This window comes from Tamandua tetradactyla, chromosome 10 (genome assembly GCF_023851605.1).
Source record: "Tamandua tetradactyla isolate mTamTet1 chromosome 10, mTamTet1.pri, whole genome shotgun sequence".
In the NCBI taxonomy this organism is placed as follows: Eukaryota; Metazoa; Chordata; class Mammalia; order Pilosa; family Myrmecophagidae; genus Tamandua; species Tamandua tetradactyla.
In genome coordinates, this window is record NC_135336.1 from 8608302 (window position 1) to 8621526 (window position 13225).

The window sequence follows — 13225 nt, forward strand, 5'->3', positions numbered from 1 at the left end:
GAACATAAGTATTTTCTAGCCTATAAAAATGATGTTTATAACTATTAAATAATATGGGCTTCGACATGTTCTAATATTGCTCTTAAATCCATGCAACAATCTGATGAAGTTGGTATTTTCCAATATTATTATTGCTTTATTCACATTTTCAGATGAGTAAGCTGAGCTTCAGTGAGATTAAATGATTTGTCCAAAGACTCATTAAATTTAACAGGTAGGCACTGAAAAACATCTGGACTTCTTGCAATTCCAAGCCTTTTTTCCTATCACACACAGTGATGGAAGGAACTTCCATAGGTAGCCATGCATCCCACATCATTGAGTATGTCTGTGTAGAGCAGTGTGACTTCTTGATGAGGAGGTGGCAAGGGTCATTAAGCACTAGATAAATAACCGGACTTGATAAAATTTAAGAACACTTCTGACCCTGCAATACTTCTTAGTAGTTTTAAAATACCACTTTAATTATTTTTTAGTGTGAAAAATAACATATATACAAAAAAAATACATTTCAAAGCACACCACAGCAATTACTTATAGAACAGATTTCAGAGTTGGGTATGAGTTACAGTTACACAATTTTAGGTTTTTCTTTTTAGCTGTTCTAAGACAATGGAAACTAAAAGAAATATCGATGTAATGATTCAGCAGTCATACTCTTTGTTAAATCCTATCCTCTCTATTATAACTCCACCTTTTCCTTTGATCTTTCTCCCAACCTTTAGGGTATTTGGGCTATCCCAATTCTAACTTTCTCATGTTGGAAACGGCTGTCAATAATATGGGATGGGGGATGAAACTAGTTGATAATCTGGAGAGACTGGCCCTTCTGGGTGTCGGGACTTATCTGGCCTAGGAACCCATTTGGAGGGTGCAGCTTTCTCCGAATTTATCATAGTGCATGGAATCTTTGTAGAATCTTAGTTAGAGCCCTAGGTGCTCTTTAAGGTTGACAGGAATGGTTTTGGTTGGGGTTTGGCAAACCATGACAAATAGGAATATCAAGCTGAAACTTGCATGAGAGTAGCCTCCAGAGTAGCCTCTCAACTCTGTTTGAACTCTCTCAGCCACTGATACCTTATTTGTCATAATTCTTTTCCCCTTTTTGGTCAGGATGGCATTGTCAATCCTCACGGTGCAAGGGCCAGACTCATTCCTGGGAGTCATAAACCATGTCGCCAAGAAGACTTCCACCCCTGGATGTCATGTCCCAAGTAGTGGAAAGGGTAATAAATTTACTTGCATAATTGGGCTTAGAGAGAAAGAAAGAGAGAGGTCACATCAAAGCAACAAAAGAGGTCCTCTGGAAGGACCTATAGGTAGCCTTAGCTCCTCTGCTATATAAATAAGCTTCATAAGAGCAAGCCTCAAGATCAAAGGCTTGGCCTATTGACTTGGGAGTCCCTAATGTTTGAAACAGTATCAGTGGTTTCCCCAGTCGTCAAGTATAATAGTTCCATATGTTTTTCCATCTCTCAAGGGACTTTGCCAATACTTTTTAGTTATCTGCTGATGTACGTAGGCATCACATTAAGCTATACAGAATTACAAGCCCTCATTCCCATTCTGGGCTGCATGTGTTCAGGTTGTTTAAATTATCTATCCAGGTAGGTTGAGTTATATTATGGGCTACAGAAAATTTAGGTTTTCGACAAAATAAACCTCTCTTCCTTTGGTCTCTTAGGTAAAAGTCTAAAATACTGGCGATATCCTCCTTACCCTGTATTATGATTTACCTTAGCCCTATACTGATTGGCTTCATTCTTATCTCTAACTGAAGCCTGATCTATTTTTCAATTTCTTTAGCAGCTGTTGTGTGTGGCAATTCTGACTTCAGACCTGCAGAACTCCTACTCTGAGACTTAGGTGTCACACATTATACTCAAAATTCCAGGTTATACATATACAGCACAGCCTCTCAAAATCTAGATATAACCATTACACCTCGATTAAACATGACTGCTATAAGAGCTTTACAATCTAGGCCTCAATTTTCTTATAAATATTTTCTAAGTGAGACCGTACAATATTTTCTCTTTTGTTTCTGGCTTATTTTGCATCACATAATGTCTCCCAGGTTCATTCACATCGTTGCATGCCTCACAAATTCTTTCCTTTCTGTAGCGGCACAATATTCAGTCATATGTATCTACCACAGTTCGCCATTCTACTTCTCCTTCTCAGTCAGTGTATCCTTGTCACCGCCATCCATTGTACGTCATGTATAATGTCCAAAGTTAACCATCTATGTCTCATATTATCCTCACTTAGTGGTATAATAATCAACACTATCAATTGTAGACAGTTTTCTTTGCTCCCAACAGAGAAATACTGATAAACACACCCTCACCAAATAGAAAATCCAAACACTTTGGTATTGTTGTGGTACTGTTGATGCCTTCTTGTAAAACCTAGCCCATAGCATGTAATTGTAGTTTTCCCTTCATACCCTCAAATTATTTACTTTTTGTATAAGATTCATACCTCTGAAGTAGTTCATGCAGGAACTTATTGATATTTGTAGTGTTAATTTGTGGGATACATGGCTATACATATAACCCCTTCCAATCATGTTCACCTTTAATGACAATATTACTTACAGACCCAATAATGAGCTTCCTTCACTTCTATCCATTCCCTAGCATTTAATTTCAACATCATTAGCTAACTGTTCAGCAATCTCTAGCTTCCATGTATCTCTAGGCCCCTATATTCTGTATTATAAGCCTCTGAATTTACCTTTATCAAGATCATAAAAGCAAAGTCATATAGTGTCTATTTTTTCATGTCTGGCTTATTTCACTCAGCATTATGTCCTCAAGTTTCATATGCTTTAGGACATCATTTCGTCTTATTGCTGCATAATAGTCTGTTGAATGTATATACCACATTTTTTTGATCCACTCATCTGTTGATGGACACTTGGATTGTTTCAATCTTTTGACAATTGTCAAATAATGCTGCTATGAACATCAATGTGCAAATGTCTGTTTTGCGTAACCTCTTTCAACTCTTCTGGAAATATAATGAATAGTGGTATTGCCAGATCATAGGGCAACTTGATATTTAGTTTTCTAAGATTAAAATACTACTTTAAAAACATAGTATTTAAAGGTACATCTAATTAATGTTTTCCTCCCTTTTTGTTTTATTTTTTTTGGAAACTGAAGGAAAGGCAGTTATTCCTGCTTTTTTATCCAATCAACTAAAATACCTATGGAGCTCACTGAAAGGAAGGCTGTCCCTTACCATAAATATTTCATTTCCGAGATCTCCTGACTATGTAATTACAGTTTGTTTTACTCAGAAACACCAAAATGTAGATCTTTTTCATAGTCTCACAGAGGTTGCTGAATTAGTAACCAGTAATAGAGGAATTGTTAATAGGATATGCCATCAGTCCCTCTATGCTATACACTGAAACATATGGAGAACAATCAAACCCTATTTTTTAAATCAAGGTTTTAATAGTATCCAATTTGGTAAATATTGCTTGGAAGAAATGTTACTTGGAAGAAAAGATGAGAGGGGGGGGAAAAACTTTGTTTATTTTGAAAACTCACAGACACAAGGTACTCTAGTAAACTCTATTCTGTTTTATTATCAAAGTTACTAAATTTTTACCTCTGAAATTATCTTTAGAACTATTAATTCCAAGTCTCTTTTACAGAGGAGCAAACCAAGTCTCAAAAGGGGGAAGTAAATTTATGAACATAACACAGATTGTCAATAGTAGAGGCTTCATTTGTAGAATTTTTTTTTTTATTATTAAGTAAAATAGTAATGATAGATACATTCTAAATTTTAGAATTTTTTTTTTTTCTTACTGATTGGGAAACTCAGGTCTAAAGAGAAGCAGTATGCCCAAGGGCATTTTGGTGTAAAAGAAGAATACAGGATAAAGCCTATATGGAAAATTTGGGTTAAGGTAAAGGACTCTAGGCTTCTCTAACTGGGATTTATTGAATCATCACAAACAAATACTCTTGTGTTAATCCCTTAAAGCCAAAATTGGCTCTTCCTTGTGGAGAGTTTGGAAGAACAATGATCCTTTTATAGGGGATGCTTAATAATTTGTATTGAACTTAAAATGAACTTGAAGTGTTTTCATTTATATTAGTGAGCCAGTTGCCTGGGAAACAGATTTGGATCTCACTGCAAGTAGGCTTTTATTCCTATTCATGTTTACCACAATGCAGAGAGTAGAGTAACTGTAGACAACCTTACTCAATGTCTATGAGCTTTGGTTTCTAACTTGGAAGTGTTAATACCTGTTTCACCACTTGATGGTTTTTTCTATTAGGCTGAGATAAGGGATTTGAAAAGGCTTATTGGAAATACAAAGACAGGAACTTTCTAATTCATATTTTTGTTTGCATCTGTTTGGAGTGCTCCCTGAATTACCAGATTCTTTTGATAGAAAAGAAAGAAATGCAATTCAACCTGCCCTGAGCAAAAGAAGGATTTCTTTTTGTTGTTGTGGTTGTTGTTCATTTAATTACAAAGTCCTGGAATAGACTGCTCTAGTAATTCAAATGACTTTATTAAGAATTCATCTCTTTTCATGTCATAGTTTCTTCATCTTTGTTGGCTTCATTCTCTGTCAGTTTCTTACTATGTGCGGCAAAAAGGACCATCAGTAGCTCCAGACTTACACTGCATTAGATTGACCATGTGTCCATACTTGAACCAATCTCTGGGACCACAAAAAAAGATTCTTTTCATTAGTTAGAGCTGAGCCATGTTAAAGTCAGCCTCCACTTAAACTATGTGGACTAAACAGAAGATGATTCTCCAGAAGAAATTCCAGGTGCTTTCACCAGAAGAATTTCAAATTGTGGGAATATGCTGGAAAATGCAACAAATGCTTACTAGGTCCTACTAACTCCCTTTCTCCCTGGTGAAATCCTATTAAGCCTGTAAGGATTATATCAAGAGTGTCCTTTATGGAGGCATATCTGATCTGGTAACCAGATATGATTTCTCCCTTTTTTGAGCTTCTTTAACATTTTGTACTTCTCTTGTGCTGCTCATTGTAGTGAACTTTGTGTAATCATTGCATTCATCTTTTAGATTCTCTATTATAGGGTCACTTCTTTGAGGGCAGAGACTATATTTTACTTGCCTTTAAAACTGCAGCAATTGATGGATGTCTTACTTATACAAGACTAGCAGTAAATATTTGTTAAACTGACTTCTTGATGTGTGCAAATTATGAATCAATAATAAAAATAAGCATGACAAGCCATATTATTTGATTTTGTACATAATTTATTAAAAGACTAATTTATTCAAAGACTAACAGAAGCAATATTAACTATTCTCAGAAATTATCTATGTTTAAGACACAAGAAAGTCAGAAAAACTACCACTCCAGGAGGTGATCAACCTTTGTGAGGATTGGCTCCAAGGAGTGGATCTCTGAACCTAGTTTGTATTCACTAACTCTGTGCTTTCTTCTTTTCTTCCTCAGTTGTCTGGGTTCACATCTAAGCTTGTTCCAGCCGTCCAGAATGCCCACAAGAATTCCACTGGATCTGTGATAGGAAAGGGACTCACGGTGTTAACAGAACCTATTTTGATTAAGACCTACACTGGACTTATGTCATTCATCGGAAATCGCAACAAACTTGGCTATTCCCTTGCCCGTGGGAGTATTGGGTTTTGAGAGTCTTTTGGAGGGTATGAGTACATCTTCCACAGATATGTCACTACTGAAAATTCCATTTCAGTCCACTATATATTTGCACATTTTTGCCCAAACTGGTTAAGTACTTTTAAATAGTATTACCAGATTTTGAATATTTGGTATCCTGGGAACTCTAAAAGCTTGATTGAGCTGATGGATATCCACTTCCAATCTCATATCAAACTGGTCAAATTTTCTTAAAACCAGAAAATAAATACTGCTGAGATCATAAAACAATGTTATCAAATGAGTGCTTGATCATAAACTTAGGGCAGACCCTATGGGAAATACTTGTTCGTCCTCTTTTCTAAATATAAGCATTTTCCAGATTTTCATCCCTCTGATCCTGATTTTCTCTCCTATTGAAGTCTTACTGACTTTATTATTTTATCTACCACATTTATGGAGATGACGTCCAAATCCATATTTCTGACTTGGGTATTTATTCTGAGATTTGGTTTTGCACTTTAGTCAGCCATATCTACATATCAGTGCTCCAACCATCCTTTACACTCAGCATCTTCAAAATTCTGGATTTCTCTGTGATGTTTCCATGGTCCCAGTTGTCCATCCCTGAAGTCCATCAGCTTTAACTTCTCTAAATCCCTCCCACATAGTACCACATATATGTGGCTGAGTTTTTTACCCCAGAGCCTTGCTATCAAACTTAAAGTTGAGTCTTCTTTTGAAATCATTCATATCCTTCTCCTTTCCATTCTCACAGGTATATTCTTAGATCAAGTTCTTAATACTACTCACCTGGATTGTTTCTATAGCCATTTACTTAGGATCTTCACTCCAAGTCTCATCCTACTAAAGCATGCTCTCTTGTCAAGAACTTTCGATGGCTTCCATCCTAATGCATTTTTTTTTCATTAGCAGACCCTTTCCTTCTAATGAAATCTGTTGCAGAAGCCCAGTACGTAAAACAAATAGAAATAGGGCTACTATTAGTTGAAGTGGAGATGGGAGCCAATGCCCTCCTCCTTTTTAGGTTGCTGAGATGCCCCTTACAGAATGTCCATGGATCACAGAGGGCTTAAGGACCATGGTTTCACAAATACTGCCCTATTACACTCTTGTCCCAGGGTCTTTTTTCCATTATTTTCCCTTTTTCTTTTTTGAACAGCTCATGAGATTATCTCATTTTTTCTTATCTCTTTAAGATACTTTTCTTTACAATTTTTAATTTAATTTTTATTTATTTCTGTAAAGAAACTTTGACTGTTGAACATAAAACGTAAACATTATTATTAGGTGGTTTTTTTCACCTATTCCAAGACCCAAACTTGAGACCTTGCTTGATATTCAAGCTAAAAGCTACAGCTAATTTGTTGTATTATTAGTTTATTTTTAGAATCTTTTATTTCAAAAGCTTGCTTCTTCAATTTTGAAGAATTGTCTTCTGATACATATATAAACTTCAACTTCACACAGGCATTCAAAACCAAAAACACTGAATACCACTTATTTTATTTTGTCTTTATCTTTGTTTACTTCCATTCATATTTCCTTCCCTTCTCCTCTTCCCCATTTCCAGGCCCCAACCCCCATGTTTTTACCCTTTGCTATGTCAAATATTGTTATAGTCCCCAAGGCAGGGAACTTCTATTTAGACTGTAAAAGGAAATGTTGAAATCCTTTGCTGTCCTGTCAACAGTAGTGGAATGAAAAGTCGTTGGATTGTTTTGGCAGTAGTTTTGAAGCAGACATAATTGGCAAATTATTATAATAGTGCTGCCTGAAAATTCCCCATTTGCCTCAAGAAAGTGGTGTTTGTTGGCAGAAGTCTCTGAAATGTCCAGTACATTCTTTTGAATTACCATTTAAGGATCAGACTGATAACTGACTTCTTTCTCTACATACGTCCCACTTGTAACCTATTATGTATGGAATTATGTCCCCCCAAATATATGTTGAAGTCCTAACCCCTGGTCCTGTGAATGTGACCTTATTTGGAAACGGGGTCTTTAATGGGATTAGTCAATATGGAGCCAAACTGGGGGAAGGCTGGCCCTGATCCAATATGACTTGATGTCCTTTAAAAATGTGGCCACAGACACTACAAACACCAGGGAGAAGGCCATGTGAAGATGGAGGAGACAGAGATTGCAATGATGAATCCAGAAGTCAAGTAATACCAAGAACTGTCACCAAACACCAGAAACTAAAGGGGCAAGGAAGAGTCTTGTCCATAGGTTTCAAATTGAGCATGGCCCTCCTGAAATCTTGATTTTTTTGACTCCAGAACTGCGAAACAAACAAACAAAATCTCTGTTGTTTTAAGTCAATCAATTTGTAATACTTTGTTATGGCAGCCCTAGGAAACAGACAGAACCTAACCTAGAACTGTTCTCAAATGACCTTCTAAAGGATACAAGGGCAACAGCATCAACAGAAGCAAATCAAAAGGATGAGAAAAGGATGTTTCTTACTCTTGAAACCCATCTGCAATTATATGATAAACATTTCATGGAACCAAAGCTGCTTAGCATGGAGAAGAGTGAGCAGAAATGACATAAAAACTGTCTTTACATTTCACAAGGACTGTCATGTAGGATATCCTATAAACTGGCAAGTGGTATCTAGAAAGCAGAACTATGCCTAGGAGATGAAAGCATTTGGAAATTTAGTTAGCTGTTCATGAAGAAGAAATTTCTAACAACCAGAAATGTCCAAAGATGAAATGGGTTGCTTCTTAAAATAGTGAACCCCCATAGCTTGAAGTGTTCAAGGAGGGACTAGATAAAATAGATATTGTGAAAGGAATTCTTGTGTTATAAAATATGGACAGATGATTACTATAAACTTATATGGCCCCAATAAATTTATGATGCTCCCAATAGTTGTAGCTAGCCATCAGATAACTGGACTTTTTTTTTTTTTAGACGTTTGAAAGGAGCTTAATCAATCATAGGAGACTCTGTGGCATTGCCTTAACTTTCCTAAGATTTAATGTCCTCATCTGCAAAATGGAGAAAATCATTTCACATTGGATCTCATAAGCACTCAAAGAAATGAGATTAAATTATTTTAAAAATAAAAGTCATTAAGTACTTGCCTGAAGTGTGATGTGAATTTTGTAGCAGAAAGTGAGATACCATCAAGGGAACAAAATAAACATAGTTATCTCCAGTATTTGTTCTAGGTTATCATGGACCTACTAACCATTGTTCCCTCACTTGATACTTTAAGGTCTTTCTTGGTCTCTTTGTCCTTAAGCTCAGCAGAGAGCCACAAAGCAAGAGGCCCCTATATACATCTGGATTTTTCCTTTAGACTATCAGCTGAATGATACTACTAAAGTTTTCCAAAAGGAAATCATAGACTTGATTGGGAAACAGGCTCGGACACAAGAGGCATTAAATACAAAACTTATCATCACCACAATATTATGGTTGAAATTATTCTTTATCTGATCTTTATCCAGTATAGGAATTCCCACCAGAAAATCCTCAATAAGTCTCCTTTCCGCAACTGCTTGAACATCTTTGCTGACAGACGGTTTGCAGTTTGTCAGAACTATAGTTCTGACAGAAAGTTGTCTATTGAGTTGGAACCTGTAATGTCCCTTTGTCATCTTCATTATAACATTCCTATGCAGAGGAATAGGTTCAACTTGGTTTTCCATTACAGGATGTAAATATTTGGGTATAGAGGCAGGACTGACGGATTTTCTAACACCGACATTTCAAGAGTTGGTTACTTTGGGATCTTTTGCTTTAGAGCTTATTTTCATTGTCCCTTTGCTGAGGTATGACTGAGGAATTCAACTCATAGAACCCTGAGGCTAAAAAAGTGAAAAACCGTCTAATCTGAAGCTTTCACTTCACAGAATTTGAAGCAAAAGCTAGAAACTAAGAAGAGACTGCTAGAAAAGCACGTGGTGAATTTTTGACAATACCTGGATTAAACTTTAAATTTTCCAATTTCCTATTCCTTGCCTACTGTTCTTTTGGGTATAATCTCTTCCCAGGGACATGCATATCATCTAATCAGTATATCATAGTTTCTGGGTTAGTTCTAAGGAGAGAAACAGGTCACATTTGTTGGGGGGGGGGCGGTGTTTCCAGAAATCACCTTTCTTTTCTTAAAGACTAAGGCCACTTATACAGCTCTCTAGTTTCCTATCTGATCAAACAGCCAAAACAAAGCTGCGGAAGCCAGCAGAGCCAGCAGGTATTTTGTAAGGCAGTTTTACCTCTGCATGGCATTTTGTGGGGCAAGAGTGGGGAGGGCAAAAGTATTAAGTTCAAGTTTAAAAGCTCCTTAGAAATTCTTTACACACAAGAGACTAAGTTGGAGTACAGAGGATGTCTCATGCCAAGGGGAAGAAAAAGAGAGACTAATACCTGTGGTTTTCAAAGGTTAGAAAAAGAAAAGCCCAAGTATTTGCAGAAGGATGAATGCTCGTTGGCTCTTGGCCAACAATTATACAAGGGCTTGTGCCCACATCCTGTAGCTGTGGTTTAGGGACACTGCTCATGAGTGACCTCCTATGCTTAGTGGCAGGAAACTATAGTCACTGATGTGTAAACTCACCTTTGGTCTACACCTCCTACAGTGTACTCTGAAGGCAATTAAGGGGCCAGGCCTCCTGATTTCCCTGCAGATACCAGTTCCTCCAAGGCTAAGGAAGAACTCCACTTGAAGCTTTGGGAGTCAATCAGCTTTGATCAATACTTATTCCCCCCAATTATGGCCACCCATTAAGATAAATCTGTAGCCACAGGGAGGACTTATGATATCTTCTGCTGACTCTCTTTAGCCTCAAAACCAAGACAAAAACAAATGTGAGCTATATTTCATTTCAGAATTGCAGCCAATGTGAAATATGAGAAGCAGTCATGAGGTTGCTTCTGAGTATAGATCATGCATCTCCTGTGCTATTTTACACTCAATTTTAAAAGTTCTTAGTAAAAAACCTCACAAGGCTCTTCTTAGTGAAGTCAGATGGAATTTGTAAGGTCAGTTTAATTAATTCTTGTGTTTTCAGGTAGCTATCAGTGATCATGATGCTACATGATGGATGGAGAATGCTTTGAGATCAAATTTTTTAAACTTTGCTTCTCACATCACTCTGAGCCACACTTACCCATGCACCACAGTAATGGATTTTCTTTCCTTTTACATTTCCTGCTCACTCCTTTTGGAATCATTGACTCTGAGATTTAAAAAGCCCTTTAAATTCATCTGGTTCAGCCTCTAATCTATTGTAGGAATGCCCTCACCAAATTGCACACAGTAGATGTAGACTCAGTTTCTGCATGAACATTTCCAGGAGACAGAGCCCCTTACTTTTTAATTCCACTGCTAAGCAATTGCAGTGAACAAGTTCTTCTGTATATTTTTTAAAAATCTTCCTCCCTGGAAATTTATGCATTTGGTCCTGGATCTGCATTTGAAGTTGCTTAAAATAAATCACTGTCCTAATTCTTATGGTCACATTTCAAATAAAAGTTGCTAATTATTCCTCTCCTAACAAGGTGGAGTTTTGCTTTTTCTTTTCTTTTTGCCCAAAATGCGGTTACTAAAATCATTATTCATGTATTGGAATATCCAGAAACTTATCAAACTTGCCTTTTATTTGTGTACTGCTCATTTTGGTTAAATTTCTTTCAAAATATTATATTCAACACTTGACATGATATGGGCTAACCCATGCAGATTAGAGTGGAATTGTTCTTTATCTGGCTTTTATTAATAAAAAACAGATTTTCTGCATCATTTTATTAGTTCACATGAAACTTATGATCAACTCTATACTATATATAATATGTAGGTCTCTCCTGATTTAGTAACCTCATTCAAAGAGCTAATGAGAACATGTTAGTAGGGATTACTCCTAGTGAATTGAATACCACTCGTGTTTTTATTCAATTTTTAATTTATTTGTTAATTTTTTCTAAATTATCCATTTAATACTTTATTCTATAGTTTTACCTGAGTCTGTGGCACACTTACTATTCTATAGTGTTTAGTTTCCTTGGCTGCTCTAATCATTATTATGAAAATGGGAATTTGCTTGCTCATGGTTTTGAGGTTAAAGAAAGTCCCAATCAAGGCATCATCAAGGTGATGCTTTCTTCCTGAAAATGTGTTTTTGGACCAGCTGTCAGCAATCCTTGGTCCTGGGTTCCTTGGTCACATGACAATGCACATGGAATCTCATCCTGGACTCTCAGTTCTCTTCTGGGTTCCATGGACTACAGCTCTTGCTTCCTTTGGCTCTCTCTCCCTCTGTATGAATTTCATTCTGCTTATAAAGGACTCCAGTTGCATAAAAGAGAACCATTTCACTACCTTCAGCACAAGGATTTTAATATAAGGAATTAAGTATATAAAACATCATCAGAAAGGCTGTAGACCTTTTTGTGATTTCAGAAGTGACTTCCTGAATACCAATACAAAATTGGTCTGCCAAGAGATAATTATGTCTGCCATATTCAAGAACTGTGCCAACAAGAAGCTGCAATCCCAATACTAGGCACTTGTATAATACCATCTTAGTTACAATTCATTGATCACAAGTCTTCACTAGAACTATTGGTTCCAGAATCATGTAGTATCTGCTGGATTAACACCAGCAAAATAAATGATGTGACATATTCTGCCCCCTTCCTCCTTACTTATCCTGAAGCAAAGCATGGGAAGAGCATTCCATTTCTTCCTCTTAACAGTAATTGCAAGAATTTATTTAGTGCTTACTAAGTACTAGGCAGTGTGTGAAGATCTTTCAATTCATGATATCAGTAGATTGTCAAATAACTATCTCAAGAAGATAATACTAATGTCATCACCTCCATTTTGAGATGTGGAAAGTAAATCACAAAAAGATCAAGGAACTTGGCCAAGATTACATTCTAGTAGGTAAAAGACCTGGATTAAGACAGACTCAGTCACATTCAGAACCTACTACAAAGGAATCTGGAAATTGTGATTTTTAAAATTCTGGTTTCTGTAATATAAAAGGCATACTAGAACAAGATTTGAACAGATGCTGAGCTGGCTCTTGTACTTGATTGTGAGCTCTTTGAAGATATCTCAATTTTTACTCTAGCACAGTCCTTTAAATATCTTAGGAATTCAGTAAAGGTGTTATGATGCAGATGCCATGGGCACTTTGGTTTCAACTAATTTCAGTAGTACATGTGTAAACATTTATGAAACCACACCTTTTTGTGGTCTGGTTTTACAAAGGAGTGGACAAACTTCAGGCCTTTTCCTTGACTTCAGGAAGAAATAATATTTCCATTTCAAAAAGACTTTTTTTATTCCCCTAAAGACTTTATTGTGATTATACTTTAAAAAAATACATCATAATGTTCAGACGCTCAGAATGTGTCAGCCACAGAAAGTAAGGAATAACATTTTACTAGAAAAAAATATCATAAAGACTAGTTGACTGATGTCCAGTGCATCAGTCAAGAGCTTGTTAGTTTCAGAACAGAGCTCACATAGGCCATACCTAGAATAACCAGAACATGATGACCTGGTACACATCCTGAACATAAAAGGTATATTAAGAAAAGCTGC

General features: G+C 36.5%; 1 protein-coding gene across 1 annotated transcript in view; it reads left to right on the plus strand.

The window, feature by feature from the left end:
• TPRG1 (tumor protein p63 regulated 1) overlaps positions 1-6033 on the plus strand; it is a 153206-nt gene extending 147173 nt beyond the window's left edge. The window contains exon 6 of the mRNA XM_077117867.1: positions 5474-6033. Within this exon, the coding sequence (XP_076973982.1) occupies positions 5474-5668 (195 nt within the window). The 3' untranslated portion in view covers positions 5669-6033. The remainder of the gene's footprint in view (positions 1-5473) is intronic.
• Positions 6034-13225: the final 7192 nt, after the last annotated feature.